Source organism: Scyliorhinus canicula, chromosome 18, assembly GCF_902713615.1.
Source record: "Scyliorhinus canicula chromosome 18, sScyCan1.1, whole genome shotgun sequence".
Taxonomy (NCBI): domain Eukaryota; kingdom Metazoa; phylum Chordata; class Chondrichthyes; order Carcharhiniformes; family Scyliorhinidae; genus Scyliorhinus; species Scyliorhinus canicula.
The window spans coordinates 73,847,089-73,865,821 of NC_052163.1; the positions used below are offsets into that span (position 1 = coordinate 73,847,089).

The 18,733-nt window shown below is 47.7% G+C and overlaps 1 protein-coding gene across 1 annotated transcript in view; it reads left to right on the forward strand.

Annotated features, from left to right (window-relative positions):
- Positions 1 to 18,733, forward strand: part of LOC119952919 (disintegrin and metalloproteinase domain-containing protein 10-like) — a 135,603-nt gene that overhangs the window by 92,007 nt on the left and 24,863 nt on the right. The window contains exons 9-12 of the mRNA XM_038776550.1: positions 4,124 to 4,304; positions 6,178 to 6,304; positions 11,208 to 11,391; positions 14,789 to 14,888. Coding sequence (XP_038632478.1) covers positions 4,124 to 4,304; positions 6,178 to 6,304; positions 11,208 to 11,391; positions 14,789 to 14,888 — 592 coding nt within the window. The remainder of the gene's footprint in view (positions 1 to 4,123; positions 4,305 to 6,177; positions 6,305 to 11,207; positions 11,392 to 14,788; positions 14,889 to 18,733) is intronic.

Sequence of the window (18,733 nt, forward strand, 5' to 3'; positions counted from 1 at the left end):
CCCAACTTTCTCTTCGATTTGAGCATCTAATCTTGGCCACCACAAATAACAGTGTCGTTTGGTGGTCTCCATCTTTTGGATCTTCACTCCTGCTCCTATCTGTGAAGCCTCTTTTGCTTCTAGCTTCATTCACATGACAATTTCTACAGCTGATTTAAGAGTTAAGTCACTTACAGTAAGCCACTTCCGCTGAATAGCTTTGTTGCAGAATCCACATACTAGCCTATCATGAACAATGTTGTCAAGTGTTTCACCATACTCGCAGTCTTTTGCTAACTTTCTTATGGTCGCCACGAATTGTTAGATGTTTTCACCTTCTTCTTGAATACGTGGAACGGCGGTGGAACAAAGACCTTTCTTCAATTTTAAGTGGTCTTGTTGAGAAATGCCCTTCTGGAATCTTCATCAATTAATTGTAGGTCTTATCTACTGGCTTTGCTGGATGGATTAAGTTTTGTTGCAGCATAAATGTTTTACGCCCCACTGAGCTGAGAAATGTTGCAACCTTTAGGTCCTCCAGTGTTTGATTTGCAATGGGATAAAGTTGAAATCTCTTTACATGAGTTCCAAGTCTCACCGTCTTCATCAATTACATCCTTAGTGCCAACTTTGCCACCATTCCGGATACCTGCTCCCTGGGTCTATACTTCTTTCAACCTTCCTCCCTTCCATTTCTTTTCTATGTAGGAAGCAAAAGGCCTCCAAGTCCACAAGACAAAATATATATTTTTACTTTTACCAGACTGTGGTTGTCCTTATTTGGGTTGAAACTTGCCTAGAATCAGAAAGAATTTTGAATCCCTGGTCCCGAAGCCCATTTCACGTTACTATGTCTGAAATCCCTGCAGTCTGGAGCCAACCCACTTCCAATGGCAGCCATGATTTTGAAACTATTGTTCTCTTAGCTCACGGTTGTGCTTTGTTTTTTCAAACCTTCTGCATTGGCAGCTTTTCCTTCGATTGGCGTTTGAGCCCAGTCTCGAGGATCTTCTCCTCCAGTCTCGTCGCGTTTTAGTGCCTCACCAGTTTTCGCTTGCCTCAGTCCTCATCGGCAGTTTTCTCTTTTGGTTTTTTTTCTCAACGTATGGAGATGCCACACAATTGGGTTTCTTCCAAACATGATGCAAGGTTTATTCAGGAGCAATTGCTGGTGAATCCTGGGAGCCGTGGGACTCCGACCTTGACCGGGCCACCCATATTTAAATGAGTTTTAAGACTAATTTAAATATGCTGATCTGGATGATGCCCAGCGAAGGCGTGTACTAGATCATATCGGGCACCGCAGATCGGGAGCATCCATTCGGCATCCAGCGTGAACCCCATTAAGGAATTCTTCCAGGGTTCCGGGCAGCACGGTAGCACAAGTGGATAGCACTGTGGCTTCACAGCACCAGGGTCCCAGGTTCAATTCCCCGCTGGGTCACTGTCTGTGCGGAGTCTGCACGTTCTCCCCGTGACTGCGTGGGTTTCCTCCGGGTGCCCTGGTTTCCTCCCACAGTCCAAAGACAGGTTAGGTGGATTGGCCATGCTAAATTGCCCTTAGTGTCCAAAAAGGTCAGGAGGGGTTATTGGGTTACAGGGATAGGGTGGAAGTGAGGGTTTAAGTGGGTCGGTGCAGACTTGATGGGCCGAATGGCCTTCTTCTGCACTGTATGTTCTATGTTCTATCTATGTTCTATGTTCACTGGGAATAGAAGGATTGGTGCTAGTGCAATGCAGTCGGAGAGTCATGCCCACTGTCTGTTAAAGGGTTAATGCACGGACTCTAGTTGCTGCTGGACCTGGAAAAGACAGTATTTTACAAGAAAAGGTAACTAAGCAGTTTTAAAGAAGCTGGAGAGCTCTTGACCCTGGCGGATTGTTCACTAAAGGTTCACATGGTGCTTTATGGCTTGGGGAACAACCATGCTTTGGAAAAATGTGCTTTAAAAGCTGGTTTGTTTTCGAGGAGAAAGCAGGAAGGAGCAACTGCTTGGGTAAAGAAAAAGACTGCTCCTGATGCTGCAGACCCAGATCCACAGCAAAAGGTAAATGGAAGTTGCTCTAAAGTCGCTCGACATCCTGAAATTGTCTGATTGCAAGATTTCCTTGAAGTTGACCTGAAAATTGATGCAAGAGTCTTTGTCTGTTTCACAGGACATTGACTTTTAATGCATGTGTTTTCTGAGCTGAGTAGTTTAAGCACATATTTGGCCCCACAGTTAACTGGAAACATAATTTAACACCCGTGGAGTCGAGGAACTAGAGACAAATGGTGCATTCCTCCCGTCTCGGTCGTAACATATCTGATTATTGTAACCAGTTGTAACCAGTAGCACATCATCTAACAATTTGTTGGACTTCCCTTGGAACTGTTCTCAGCGCATTCTGAGTTTTCTTCCTTGACTTTCTCTTGTATTAATGAGAGTTGACTGCTTGGCTTCAATGATAGGTTCCATCACTGTGATGTTGTCCTCGAGCCAGGCACTCCTTTTCCCATTCTTGCTTCCCAATGGAGTGCGGGATTGTAGATGGTGGGCAGAATTCTCCATCTGTTGGTGGCAGCGGGATTCTCCTGTCCTGCCACAGTGAATGGGAGATTAGGCTGAGCTCCAAATTCTCCGTCCTCACTCTCAGCGGTAGCGGGATGGAATCGCAACCGAGAAACCCAGGCAGTCTCTCAAAGTATGTCCCAAGTATGTAAGTCATTTGTGTCCACAGTCAGACATCACAGACACTTTGTCTGGATAGTTACAGTTTTGGAATCTCTCATTTTTGAAGTGCTTTTTAAAGCAGTGGGCAAATGGTGTTTCCTGAAAATATTCCTGAAAATCTTTTGAAACAAGGAGAGAGATTCTCTCCAGGAGGCCTGGAGATGTGAGTCAGAAGTATGAAAGTCATAATAGTCCAGGATAAAAAGGTTTAAAAACAATATCACTGGGAAATCACTTTAAAACCAGACTTTCAGCCACAAAATATATCATGTGAATCAAATGTCAAAATCTGTGCGTAGATTTGAAGACTTCACACAAAACCATAGAATACTACAGCACGGAAAGAGGCCATTTTTGGTCCATCATTCCTGTGTCAGTTGCTTCAAAATCTACCTTGTGCCATTCCCTTGCCCCATTTCCCCTCTCTCCTTCAAACATTTAGCTGGTTCTCTGTTGAAACTACTCAGCTCAGAAAACACATGCATTAAAGTCAATGTCCTGTGAAACAGACAAAGACTCTTGCACCAATTTTCAGGTCAACTACCACCCCATCAAGTAGCTAATTCAATCCTGGTCCCTTGTTTTGCAAAAGGGTTCTCCTCATATCACCTCTTTTCTTTGCCTATCACCTGTGTCCTCTAGTTATTGACCCTGCAACCACTGGAAGCAGTTACATCGGATAGACGTAAGAGAAACAGGTCTTTCAGACGAATCAGCTGTCAAGGGGTATGTGAGAGTGCAGGAGTTTGGCATTGAGAAAGGTTTCAACCTTGATCATGTTGAAGGTGGAGCTGGTTTGAAGGACCGAATGGCCAATTCCTACTCCTGCTTCTATGTTTCCATTCCATGCTAATGGTTATGCTCCATTCCACCCTCCTTCCAACTTCCAAATCTGCCATTGTAACTCTCTATTCTCTGTTCCTTCATGTGTTTGTGTAGCTTTCCCTGAACTACATCCATACTGATCAAACTCTTAGAACATAGACATAGAACATACAGTGCAGAAGGAGGCCATTCGGCCCATCAAGTCTGCACCGACCCACTTAAACCCTCACTTCCACCCTATCCCCGTAACCCAATAACCCCCCCCCCCCCCGAACCTTTTTTGGTCACTAAGGGCAATTTATCGTGGCCAATCCACCTAACCTGCACGTCTTTAGACTGTGGGAGGAAATCGGAGCACCCGGAGGAAACCCACGCAGACATGGGGAGAACGTGCAAACTCCGCACAGACAGTGACCCAGCAGGGAATCGAACCTGAAACCCTGGCGCTGTGAAGCCACAGTGCTATCCACTTGTGCTACCGTGCTGCCCACTCCTCATGCTTTCAAACACCAGGCTTCTGGTGAGGAGATCTCTCTCCCAACCGTTGCCTTTGGAGGTTTCATTTCAGCATCGGAAAAGTAAACTAATTCTTGTATTTTGCTAAGCACGATAAGAGTGAGAAATGCGTCCCGTTAGAATCTTCAAGTGTGACGGGGAATAATGGAAACTTCCTGATGTACCCGTCCGCCTCCGATGGAAAGGAGTACAATAATGACAAGCTGTCTCCGTGCTCAATCAAGTATATCAGCCAGATCCTGCTGGCAAAGAAGGACAAGTGTTTCCAAGGTAAGAGGACAGCGTTGTTGTTAATGGGATTTGGACTGAAGAACGAGACACTACTGTCCAGATCCTGCACATTTTTCACTCTTCCCTTCGTCAAAGAATACTGAAAAAACTGAATTTCCAAGCTCTTCATCAGCTCTCTGACCTCACTGAGGGAGCTGAGGAGTAAATAGGAAGGATGTGGAAGCATTGGAAAGGGTGCAGAGGAGATTTACAAGGATGTTGCCTGGTCTGGAGGGAAGATCTTATGAGGAAAGGCTGAGGGACCTGAGGCTGTTTTCGTTAGAGAGAAGAAGGTTAAGAGGTAACTTAATTGAGGCATACAAGATGATCAGAGGATTAGATAGGGTGGACAGTGAGAGCCTTTTTCCTCGGATGGTGATGTCCAGCGCGAGGAGACATAGCTTTAAATTGAGGGGAGATAGATATAGGACAGATGTCAGAGGTAGGTTCTTTACTCAGAGAGTAGTAAGGGCGTGGAATGCCCTGCCTGCAACAGCAGTGGACTCGCCAACACTAAACGCATTTAAATGGTCATTGGATAGACATATGGGCGATAAGGGAATAGGGTAGATGGGCTTTAGAGGGGTTTCACAGGTCGGCACAACATCGAGGGCCGAAGGGCCTGTACTGCGCTGTAATGTTCTATGTTCTATGTTAAATGAGCTGAGTCGGAAAGCCACGACCAAGGTTTCCCCCCAAAGATTTGTAATTGTATATGTCACCGGTTAAAATTATGGCTGTTTCCAGGGGAAGATGGTGATGTAATAGTGATAGAACATAGAACAGTACAGCACAGAACAGGCCCTTCGGCCCTCGATGTTGTGCCGAGCAATGATCACCCTACTCAACCCACCCTATACCCGTAACCCAACAACCCCCCCCCCCCCCCAACCTTACTTTTTAGGACACTACGGGCAATTTAGCATGGCCAATCCACCTAACCCGCACATCTTTGGACTGTGGGAGGAAACCGGAGCACCCGGAGGAAACCCACGCACACACGGGGAGGACGTGCAGACTCCGCACAGACAGTGACCCAGCCGGGAACCGAACCTGGGACTTTGGAGCTGTGAAGCATTTATGCTAACCACCATGCTACCGTGCTGCCCCCCCTGTCGCCCTGAATAGTAATCAGGGGTCCAGGTTAGCTCAGTTGGCTGGATGTCTGGTTTGTGATGCGGAGCAGGGCCAACGGCACGAGTTCAATTCCCGTACCGGCTGAGGTTATCCACGAAGGCCCCGCCCCCTTAACCTTGCCCCTCGCCCGAGCTGTGGTGATCCTCAGGTTAAATCCTCACCAGCCATCTCTCCCCCTCAAAGCTATGGTCCTCAGGGACTATGGTGACTTCCAATCCAGGCACCCAGGATCTGGATCACGAGTTCAAATCTAGAATTGAAATTGAATCAATAAACCTGGAATTAAAAGCTAGTCAATGAAACTATCATCGATCATTGTAAAAATCCATCTAGATGTGGTTGATTCATAACTGCCTTCTGAGATGGCCCAAAGAAGCCACAAGAGCAATTCGGGTTGCGCAACAAATACTGGCCATGCCAGCAACATTCCCATCCCAGGAAAGAATAAGGAAAGGGGAAGTTGGGATTCTGGTATTGCACTAATTCAGAGACTCAATCATTCAATATGCATTATGTGGGGAGGGGAGTGGGTTTGATGGGAGGGAGTGGGAGGTGCAGTGAGGCAATGTGTGTGAGAGTGAGGGGAGTGGTGGTGAGGGAGGGTATGAAAGGGTGAGGTGTGGGGGGTGTAGTGAGTTGCCCAGTGCGTTGAAGGGCAATGAGACGGATCAATCTCTGGACAGTTTTAGTGATGTAACCGGTGATGGTCTGAACTTGTTTCTCCTCTGTCTTACAGAGAGTGACCAGCCAATCTGTGGGAATCAGCTGGGAGAGGAGGGAGAGGAGTGTGACGTTGGATACAATAATGCTGACCCTTGTTGCAATAAATTATCCTGTAAGCTGAAGCCAGGGAAAGAGTGCAGGTAAGAAGCTGAACCTTGCCGAGCCATCACAGTGGACTGGGTCAGCTTTGGCTACAGGTATCGTCAAACCACTGCCTAACTCACAACTGTACAGTGCAGGCACACAAAGGAATTTAATTTTACATTTGGATTGGACATGTTAAAGGGAGAATTTTAACCCTTTGAACCAGGTTGAAACTGGGGAGGAGTTCCAGACACCATACTTAACACTTAATCAACCAGCTGATTCATGAGTACATATAAACCAAGGTTTGATAAAACACACGCCCTACCCAAAATGACTGAAACAGCCGACAGGGTAAAATACCTTTTCTCTTGGTTAAACAAGCTGGGGTAAGAAGACCTAGTGATATGGGAATTAATTCATGGAATTTGGGATCGTTTCTCAGTCCCAGAGCAAGGTTGGGTTGCTGCTGTCCAGTGGTTTCACCAATCCTAAACTCGTAAATTCCTCCTTTGACCCCTTTTCCTGGTGATGTGATCCGGACAGCCTCAAGGATGAACCTGCCTCTGGATGCAATACAGAAGAAATGAAAATCCAGATGTGGCTAACTGTGTTTCTGATTAATAAATTGAAAAAAATGAGCGTCAGGCTTAATATGATCTCAGTACTCTGAACATGTCACGTGCATTAGACGTTAACCCTTTTGTGGGCTTGTCGGTGCATATGGGTCTGGATTCGGCGGCTCCCCCAGCCACATGTTTCCTGGCGGCGTGCTGTTCACTGGTGGGGGGATTCTCTATTCCCGCTGCTTGTCAAACGGATTTCCCATTGAAGCCACTCCACGCTGCCAGGAAATCCGCAGGTGGGGATGAGCTGTTGGCGGGGAAAGAGAATCCCAACGGCTGGGTAATTGTGCCATGGTGTTAGCTGGTACAGCTGCCAGGGCGAGCATTGTTCTGTGACAGCCTGTGTGCCACCTATTGGTAACTGACAACATGGTTAGCTCTTGTTGTCCAACACTGTTTAAGTGAATCTTAGAATGTGCCACTTCATCCAAACCAACTTTTAGCATCTTGTGACTCACTGTGAGCTCAGGATCATTGACACTTGGTCATATTAAACTTCCCACACAGCAGGAGACAGCTTTCCCCCCACTGCTACTGCCTCTTCCTCGCCTGTACTCAATGATTTGTCCTCTGTTCCCTCCGAGGGTGGATGGAGCAGGACTGGGGTCTGTTTCAGGTGGTCTAGGCTTGTTAGTGCACTGGGTAAGTCAAAAACAAGGATGTTTCTTCTACAAATGCTAGTTCAAAATATTCAAATCCTGGTGGAGTTCCGTTTTAAGGTATACAAGACCAGTTTGGGCGGGTTTTACTGGTACCCTCCATTTCCAATTTCCTTAATTTTCCTCTGGGAATGTCACTGTGATGTCATGGTGCTGTATAAATGCTCCTTATTTCTGATGCCATCGAGAAACATGACTTCTATAAAACACTGCTCATTACCCTCAGCAACATCCACTTCGTAAAGATGGATCGGGGGATCTGGCACAGTTAAATTATTAGAAAATAAAATCCTGAGGAATGTATTCCGGATGGATGTGGAGAGGATGTTTCCTCTTGTCAGAGAATCTAGAACTAGGGGGTCTTTTTAAAAATAAGGAGCCTGCAATTTAAAATGAAATGAGAGAATATTTTTATCTCACATGGCCGTGAGTCTCTGGAACTCTCTTCCTCAAAAGTCAGTGAATATTTTTAAGGCAGTGCTGGATAGATTCTTGATTTACAAGGGGGTGAAAGGTTATCGGGGGTCGGCAGGAATGTGGGGTTAAGGTTACAATCAGACCTCTTGAATGGCGAAGCAGGCTCGAGGGTCCGAATGGCCTACTCCTGTTCCTAATTCATATGTTTGCACACATTCGTAAAATCTTCAACGGGTCAGGCCTCCATGGTGGGGCCGACCTCTGCCTTTCAGAAGGCTGTGTTAAACTTCTAACAGTGAAGGTGGAGATGAGAAGTTAATTTTTACTCACTTTTGCATTTATTCATGGTGTGACATTGCAAGTGTATCATTCCTAAGTCCACAACACATCAACAGTGTCAATAAGTGAGCTATCAAATAAACTGAAAATCAAATGGTCATCCTAGATAAAATCATAGAATTGACCGTGCAGAAGGAGGCCATTCGGCCCATCGAGTCTGCACCGGCCCTTGGAAAGAGCTTCGCACTGAAGCCCACACCTCCACCCTATCCCTATAACCTAACAACCCCACCCAAGCTTTTTGGACACTAAGGGCAATTTAGTATGGCCAATCCACCTAACCTGCACATCTTTGGACTGTGGGAGGAAACCGGAGCATCTGGAGGGAACTCATGCAGACATGGGGAGAAAGTGCTCTAAAAGGAAACTGTAACAAAAACAACACTTGAAAGAAAACTTATCAAAGTCAAACTAAAATATTGTTTTGGAGTCTCCAGCTATCGCTAGTGACCATTGGTCACAGAAGGCCCCCAGTGTACCAGTGAACACTATTTACTTCCTCTCCAGGGCACCTGGGTATGAACCTGGCCATGGAAAAGAGTCACATTGTTGGGTTCAGTGATCTCCTCAACTGCCCACTGGCCTAGATCTATTGACCCGGCCCAGGAGCAGGTTAACAAAGAGATCCTCTGATCTACCTGACCGCCACCACACCAGCTCCCCCCTGCCCTCCCCCAGCCAAACTGGGTGGCCAAAGCTCAGGAGCATGGGGTTGGAGTGTAATCAAAACCTGGTATTGATATCAGGGGTACAACCGTGAACATTCAACATAAACATGAAAGACAGATTCTCTTAGGCCACAGGAAATGTAGATGGTCTGAAAGTCCACGAACCTATTAATCTTCCATTGATCAGGACTACTGCATGCAACACCCTCTATGACAAATTCCTAAATGTCTCTTTACATCTGTACAAGTAATCATCCAATGTTAACGTCAATTTATACAATCAATAGGTTAGTCCATCTTTTTCTTCCATGTCGTACTGACCAACAGACCTAGCTCGATCCCTGCGAGACTCTGGGCATGGGGAACCCCAGGGTAGGGAATCTCTGTCTTCAGTCCTGGCTCCTTCTGCTTGCTTGGGGTGGACGAGTGCCTCACCACTTGAGCAAGTACGTAGGAAACTCCCAGACAATCAGGAGTCAGTCTACTTCGATTCCAGGAATTACAATAGGGAAGTTGTGGAATTTTGGTCCCTGTATGTTTACAGGAAATTCAAAGCCCCATCGCAGGATACCACACTCTGCAGTGTCATTGCCAGGAGATCCTGACTAAAGATTGATTCTCCTCCTGAAGGGAGGCAAATTCTGAGAAAATTGTTCCCAATGTACCTTCCGCAGAATAGATTGTGACCTTGTGAGATTATCACTCATCCACTGTCTCACTCAGAGCTGGAAAGGACAGCAGTGAGGAAGAAAAATGTTATCACATCAAACAGTGAGAGGAGACTGCCTCTTGTGAGGGGGAAAGAAAGAATTTGCATTTATATAGCACCTTTCACAACCTCAGGGTATCCCGCCTGCTTTATAACCAAATGCTTGTTCTGAAATGTAAGTAAAGTCACCATAGTCCCAGATGACCGTAAGCTGTTTTCCTCTTTGAGGGGGAGAGCTGATTGGTGGTGATTTAACCTGAGGATCACCACACCTCAGGCGAGGGTTGGTCCTTCATGAATACCCCCTGCTGTTGTCCTTTCTCTGCATCATAAACCAGCTGCCCAGCCGGCTGAGCAAAACCGGTCCCCTCTGAAATACAGCCCCTGTTGTAATGTAGGAAATCCAGCAGTTAAATTTCACACAGGAAGGTCATACCTAGAACGATGTGATGCTGACCAGATAATCTCTTTTAATGATATCGGGTGAAGGAGAATTCTCTCTTTTATTTTGGTACTGTGGGATCTTTCAATCCACCTGAGGGAGCTTCACCAACTCAGGCATGCGCACCGGATGGGAGTTGGCCACAACCAAAGGATACTGAGAGGTGGCCCAAGTCAAGAGACCAGCTGTGTACCCAGACCTCCGAGTCATGGGCGCTGTCAAAAGAGGCATGGGCACCCTCAATGTGAATCAGGGCAAAGGGGGAAATTCTAGCTGACGATTGATACAAATGGCGACACCATTGTCACTGTTATAACCTGCAAGGCTCTTACGGGGTATGGATGATTCACTACCCCGTGGAGTTTGCAGAATACGAGCTCCCCCAATAAGGAGGCAGGAGACACTTAACAAGGTTCACTTGACTTTGTATAAATAGAGTCGGCACCGACTGGAGAAGACACAGTAGGAAACTGTTGGAGCTGTATCTAATAGTTTAAATGTTAAATAAAGTAAGTTTAATTTTCTCTACAAATTCGGTATGGACTCTTCGTTGCCCCGAACAAACATCACCACGACGGCAAGTGGTTTCAGAAACTACATTCCCATTATCCCTCAGAGCTTTGACAAAGGGTCATCTGGACTCGAAACGTTAGCTCTTTTCTCTCCCTACAGATGCTGCCAGACCTGCTGAGATTTTCCAGCATTTTCTCTTTGGTTTCAAATTCCAGCATCTGCAGTAATTTGCTTTTATCCCTCAGAGCTGGAAGGTTGGTAACAACCTGAGGGCACAGGGTGGACTCGGTTCAATATTCTATCTGAAAAACAGCACCTTTGGCGATGCGGCACTTGCTCAGTACGGCACTGGACTTTAACCATAGATTAGGTGCACTAATCTTGGGATTGGGACTTGATCTGTCGACCTTCTGACTGAGAGGAAAGAGGAGCAGGCACCAAACCACAACTAACACTCCCTGTGTGCACTAATCAGAGCCATGAACAGTGTAATAAATACTGTGGATGACATTCAGATACCTATATAAGCTGGGAGTGAATGATGTGATCCCATTGAATTGTGTGTATTGTTCTATTATTTTCCCAGCCCGACTCAGGGACCCTGCTGTAACTCTCAGTGTGAGTTGGTACCTTCAGGTCAGTCCTGTAGAAATGAGACAGAATGCGCCCTTGAGGGTTATTGTGACGGATTGGCCACCACCTGTCCTGATTCCCTTCCCAAAGCAAAGTACACTCTCTGCAACCAGAAGATGCGCCTGTGTTTGAATGGGGTGAGTTATCATTTCTTGCTTCATTCTAACTTCATTCTCACTGCAGTAGCCTGTAGCACAACGAGGGTGTCTCACAGGCTCTGCGCCTCTTGTTACTCACAAATGCCATCAGTTCTCCATTCAATCTGTACAAGGGCAAGTGAAGGTTAAAGCAACAGGAAGGTTTTCTCTGCTGATTGCCTACTCACTCCTGTAGACTCCTAGTCAAACAGCACAGAAGGAAGCCATTTGATTCCTCTTGCCTATGCCAGCTCTTTGACAGAACTATTCAATTAGGAGCTCTACCACCACGCTTCAGTAAGCAGTTATCCAATTGCTGATTCAGTCTGTTTCCGTAACTCCACCACACTGTTCCCCATCGTAACAACTCTCTGCCTAAAAAATTGTCCCCATTTCTCCTTGGATTTCTTTTGCCATTTATCTTAAATCTCTGTCCTTTGGTTACCAACACCCCTACCACTGGAAACAATCTCTCACAGTTAACTTTCTTAAATCTCATCACGTTTTTGTACACAATTTGCCAACCTGCCAAATGGTGACTTCCTCAGGTACCTGTGGAGGACTCTCAGGGACATGGAAATTGATGGCTGTCATTTTCTTGACTGTGGCAAGGCAGTCATTGGTGATGTGATATGGGTCCCTGAATCCTTTCCTCAGCAGCCTAAGATAGGCACTTTTCCTTCACTGGTGATATCTCCTGGGGTATTCAAGTCTCCAATAAATCCTCCTACTTTTCCCTTGCTTCTAGATGATGTAAGACAGAAAGAGTAAAGGTTTTGAGTGCAGAGTGACAGTAGCAGATGTACAGTGCCCTACGCAACACAGAGCCAATTAACTTTTATTTTCAATCTTGGGATGTCACTGGCTGCGCCAACATTTATTATCCATCCCTAATTGCCCCGGTGAGCTGCTTTCTTGAGCCGCTGCAGTCCCTGTGGTGTAGGTACACCCACAGTGCTGTTAGGGAGGGAGTTCATGGATTTTGACCCAGTGACAGTTAAGGAAAAGCAATATTTCTGTTAAATATTAGCATTTGGTATTAAGTTTCAGCTTTAACATTGAATTGTCAATTCTAATTAATTCCATTAATACAGGATGGACGATATCAAACTGTAACTGCTACTTAATTCCCTGGTCACCCATTACAAGAACATTACAAAAGCATCACACTCATCACAAGAGTCGCACGTTCCTCCGGTGTCTGCGTGGGTTTTCTCCGGCTGCTCCGGTTTCCTCCCATAAGTCCCAAAAGACGTGCTGTGAGGTGAATTGGACATTCTGAATTCTCCCTCTGTGTACCTGAACAGTGTCAGAGTGGGAGAATGGTGAGGAAATTCCCAGTCACTGGCATGACTCCCGGCTGACTGTGGCGGCACTGGACACAGTCCGCGGCTGTATGACGGGTTCCCAGCTGCTCAGACCGCAAGTCAACTGCCCGGTCGGGAACTTGGCCATCGGGGATGGAACATCAGGGGAGGGCCTTCCGATGACATGGCAACGCCGTTCCAATGGCGCGCGGTGCACGACGCGGTGACGGCATTTTGGAGGGGGCGGAGACCCGAAAACCGACATCAAACCGGCGGCGCCCCCGATTTGGGCATCGCAAGGGATTCTCCGCCTGATCGCCGATTACGGTGTCGGTCAATGGAGAATCCCGCCCAGAGCCGAAGTAGGGTTTCCTTTCAGATAGTCAGTGTGGGCTTGATGGGCTGATTGGCCTCCTTCGGCTGTAGGGATTTTATGATTTCAGTTACTCTGTCTATCCCATTTTCCCTTTTTAAACATTGGGACAACATTAGCAGTTCTCCAGTCGTCTGCCAGCACATCTGTACCCGGAGAGGCTGGAAAACTAGTGGTCAGAGCCTCCCCGATGTCCTCCTCTGCTTCTGTTAACAGCCTGGAAACATTTCTGGGTCTGAGATTTATCAGTTTTCTAAGATGCTAAATTCCTTAATATTTCCTCTCTCACTGTGTTCATTCCACCCAACATTTCATACTCCTCCTTCTTCTTTAAAAACATCTGCATCCCCTCTCTTTTAGAGGAGACCTTAGCAAGGCTTTTGACAAAGTAATAATGATAATAATCTTTATTGTCACAAGTAGGTTTAAATTAACACTACAATGAAGTTACTGTGAAAGGCCCCTAGTCGCTACATTCCGGCGCCTGTTTGGGGACACTGACGGAGAATTCAGAATGTCCAAATTCGCTAACAGCACGTCTTTCGGGACTTGTGGGAGGAAACCGGAGCACCCGGAGGAACCCACGCAGACACGGGGCGAACGTGCAGACTCCGCACAGACAGTGACCCAAGCCGGGAATCAAACCTAGGACCCTGGCGCTGTGAAGTAACAATGCTAACCACTGTGCTACCGTGAAAGTCCGACATCGCTGATTGTTCAGGAAAATAAAAGTTGATGTAATCCAGCACCCCATGAATTTTAAGAAAGATTGTTTGCAATGTGTCTGTGCAGAGCTGGGTACCAGCTTCCTGGTTATTCATGGAAAAGGTCAATGGTTCACAACAGCAACCTGTGTTTCGATAACACCTTTACCCTAACAAAATATTCCAAGGCTTTTCAATGCAAAATCTGACACTGAGCCACATGAGATAGGAAAACAGAGTGACTAAAAACTTAGCCAAGGCAGAGAGTCTTAAAAGAAGGGTGGAGAGTCAGAGAAAGTTAGGGATGGTAGGTGGTGCAAAGGTGGTAAAGGCAGATACACTCATTGCATTTAGAAATTCTAGGATGTACATTTGAGAAGTTGTAACCTCCAGGGCTACAGACCAATAGCTGGATAGTGGGGTTCAATTGGACAGTTCCAATTTCTATGACTTGATTAACAGAAGAAACTTGCCGATAGGTTAATGATTTCTACCCAAATATTATGAGGGGTGACCTTATTGAGACATATAGAATTCTCAGGGGGGCTTGACAGAGTAGATACTGAGGAGATGTTTTCTCTTGTGGGAGAGTCTATGACCAGAGTAAAGGGTTGTCCGTTTAAGACAGGGATGAGGAGGAATATCTTCTCTGAGGGTAATGAATCTGTGGAATTCTTCACCGTAGAGAGCTGTAGAGGTTGGGTTGTTCCATACGTTCAAGGCTGATGTAGACAGAATTTTAATCAGTAAGGGAATCAAGGGTTATGGGGGTAAGGTGAGCAGTGAAGTTGAGGATTATATCAGATCAGTAATTATCTCATTGAATGGTGGAGCAGATTCGATGGGCTGAATGGCCTACTTCCACTCCTATGTCTTATGGTCGAATGCATAAAGTCTCCAATTGGGACTGTGGAATACTTGGCCTATCGCAATGTTTGATGAACTGGATTGAATAATCTGCAAACTCATTTCTGCTGCATCCTGCATTTAATTCCTGCTTTGTGTTTGTCCAGAAATGCTCGGAGTCCCTGTGTGCAAAGCACAACCTGGAGCAGTGCACGCCTGATAGTCCGTCCATCAAAGAGGAATGTAATCTCTGGTGCCAGACGCCAGGTAGGGAAAATCCTGGAGGAAGAAGGGGAAATAAAGGGGGGGGGGGGGGGGGAATGGGAAGTGCTTGGAGAGGAAAAGATGGTAAAGTGGGAGAGATGGGGAGGAGAAGAAACAGGGGAGAGGAAGAATTAGAGGGAAGGCAAGTGATGAGGAGGGAATGTGACAGAGAGGAAAGAATGGGGGAGAGGGAGGGCTAGGGAAGGGATGGGGGAGGGTAGTAATGGGGAGGGGGTGGGACGGGGAAGGTAGTGATGGAGGGGGGAGGGATGGGGAGGGTAGTGATGAAGAGGGGGAGGAATGGGGAGGGTAGTGATGAGGAGAGGGAGGAATGGGGAGGGTAGTGATGGGGAGGGTTGTGAGGGGGAGGGTAGTGAAGGGGGAGGGGGTGGGACGGGGAAGGTAGTGATGGAGGGGGGAGGGATGGGGAGGGTAGTGACGGAGGGTTGTGATGGGGAGGGGAAGGGAATAGGGAGGGTAGTGATGGGGAGGGGGAGGGTTGTAATGGGGACGGGGTGGAATGGGGAAGGGTAGGGATTGAGGAGGGTTGTGATGGGGAGGGGTTATGATGGAGGAGTAGGGGAAGAGTGGGATGGGGAGAATAGTGATGGGGAGGGGGAGAGATGGGGAGGGTTGTGATGGGGCGGGGGAGGATGGGGAGGGTAGTGATGAGGAGAGGGAGGAATGAGAAGGGTAGTGATGGGAAGGGTTGTGAGGGGGAGGGTAGTCAAGGGGGAGGGGATGGGACAGAGAAGGTAGTGATGGAGGGGGGAGGGATGGGGAGGGTAGTGACGGAAGGTTGTGATGGGGAGGGGAAGGGATAGGGAGGGTAGTGATGGGGAGGGGGAGGGTTGTAATGGGGATGGGGTGGAATGGGGAAGGGTAGGGATTGAGGAGGGTTGTGATGGGGAGGGGTTATGATGGAGGAGCAGGGGAAGGGTGGGATGGGGAGAATAGTGATGGGAAGGGGTAGTGATGGGGAGGGTTGTGAAGGGGCAGGGAAGATGGGGAGGGTAGGGATTGAGGAGGGTTGTGATGGGGACGGTAGAGGGATGGGGAAGGGTAGGGATTAAGGAGGGTTGTGATGGGGAGGGGTTATGATGGAGGAGTAGGGGAAGGGAGGGATGGGGAGAGGAGTGATGAGGAGGGTAGTGACGGGGACGGGGAGGGTAGTGACGGGAAGGGGTGGGACGGGGAAGGTAGTGATGGAGGGGGGAGGGATGGGGAAGGGTAGGGATTAAGGAGGGTTGTGATGGGGAGGGGTTATAATGGAGGAGTAGGGGAAGGGAGGGATGGGGAGAGGAGTTATGAGGAGGGTAGTGACGGGGGAGGGGGTGGGACGGGGAAGGTAGTGATGGAGGGGGAAGGATGGGGAGGGTAGGGATGGAGGAGGGATGTGATGGGGAGGGGTTATGATGGAGGAGTGGGGAAGGGAGGGGTGGGGAGGATAGTGATGGGGGAAGGTAATGATGGGAAGGGGAGTGATGTAGATGGGGAAGGATGGGGAGGGCTTTGATGGGGAGGAGGACATCAAAGAACAAAGAACAAATAAACGTACAGCACAGGAGAGGCCTTTCAGTCCTCCAAGCCCGTGCCGACCATACCCGTCTAAACTAAAATCGTCTACACTTCGGGGGTCCGGGTCCCTCTATTCCCGTCCTATTCATGTATTTGTCAAGATGCCCCTTTAACGTCACTATTGTCCCTGCTTCCACCACCTCCTCCAACAGCGAGTGCCAGGCACCCACTACCCTCTGTGTAAAAACACTTGCCTCGTACATCTCCTCTAAACCTTGCCCCTCGCACCTTAAACCTATGCCCCCTAGTAATTGACCCCTCTACCCTGGGAAAAGGTCTCTGACTATCCACCCTGTCTATGCCCCTCATAATTTTGTAGACCTCTATCAGGTCGCCCCTTAACCTCCGTCGTTCCAGTGAGAACAAACCAAGTTTATTGAACCTTTCCTCATAGCTAATGCCCTCCATACGAGGCAACATCCTGGTAAATCTCTTCTGAACCCTCTCTAAAGTCTCCACGTCCTTTTGGTAGTGTGGTGACCAGAATTGAACACTATACTCCATGCGTGGCCTAACTAAGGTTTTATACAGCTGCAACATGACTCGCCAATTTTTATACTCCGTGCCCTACCCAATGAAGGCAAGCATGCTGTATGCCTTCTTGACTACCTTCTCCACTCCTTTTCAGTGACCTGTGGACCTGTACACCTAGATCTCTCTAACTGTCAATACTCTTTAGGGTTCTACCATTCATTGTATATTCCCGACCTGCATTAGACCTTCCAAAATGCATTACCTCACATTTGTCCGGATTAAACTCCATCTGCCATCTCTCCGCCCAAGGCTCCAAACGATCTAAATCCTGCTGTATCCTCTGACAGTCCTCATTGCTATCTGCAATTCCACCAACCTTTGTTTCGTCTGCAAACTTACTAATCAGACCAGTTACATTTTACTCCAAATCATTTATATACACTACAAACAGCAACGGTCCCAGCACTGATCCCTGTGGTACACCACTAGTCACAGCCCTCCAATCAGAAAAGCACCGTTCCATTGCTACTCTCTGCCTTCTATGACCTAGCCAGTTCTGTATCCACCTTGCCAGCTCACCCCTGATCCTGTGTGACTTCACCTTTTGTACCACTCTGCCATGAGGGACCTTGTCAAAGGCCTTACTGAAGTCCATATAGACAACATCCACTGCCCTACCTGCATCAATAATCTTTGTGACCTCCTTAAAAAACTCTGTGAAGTTAGTGAGAAACAACCTCCCCTTCACAAAACCATGCTGTCTCTCGCTAATACCTCTATTTGCTTCCAAATGGGAGTAGATCCTGTCTCAAAGAATTCTCTCCAGTAATTTCCCTACCACTGACGTAAGGCTCACTGGCCTGTAGTTCGCTGGATTATCCTTGCTACCCTTCTTAAACAAAGGAACAACATTGGCTATTCTCCAGTCCTCTGGGACATCACCTGAAGACAGTGAGGATCCAAAGATTTCTGTCAAGGCCTCAGCAAGTTCCTCTCTTGCCTCCTTCAGTATTCTGGGGGGATGAGGACGGTAGGGATTGAGGAGGGTTGTGCTGGGGGATGGGTAGGTGTCCTGATTCTTTAAAGGAATGGCTGGGGTGGGGGTTCCGGTCACACTGCCATGGTGCCTGTTAATCAATCAGTTACATGAGCAACAGAGTAGTGGAGATGTCTCTCAGTGCTTGGCGCTGTGTAGCGAGAGTGACGAATATTTGTGGCATTAAACCTTCTGTTGCTCTGTGCGTGAAGCTCATTGGGCTGAATCTTATTGAGATGTTGAGGGCCTCACTTTATTGCAGGGAGCCGGCGATAGAGCCGCCCTGCCACTTTTCAGCAAAGACTATCAAACCACAAACCATCAGGCAGTGGTGAGGCCACCAGCAGGACTTCCCCTCGAATGAAGACCCCAGAAGCACAGGTTTGACCACATTTGGGCTCCCAGCCAATCAGAGGCCAGCAGCTCTTGTGCTTAGCAGCATTGCTATGAAGGCCCTGCCTACACCAGAGGGACAGACTCTGGAGTCCCAGCATTATGGAACTACCCAGGCCACAGTAAGGAAGGAAGGGGCAGGGCGGGAGGGGGATTTTCAGGTGAGGTTCATTGGGAGAGGAATACAGGGAGATCAAAAGGACATGGGGTGGCTCTCAATGCCCCTCCCTCCTTCCTGATGTCCAGTCCCTCAACCAGGCACTTAGTGCCTTTGATCGAGGGTCCCTCCTCCCAGGAGGTGACAAGCTGGCTGTACGATTATGACGCATGAGGAACAGGCCTTCTTTCAACTGGATTAATACCAGCA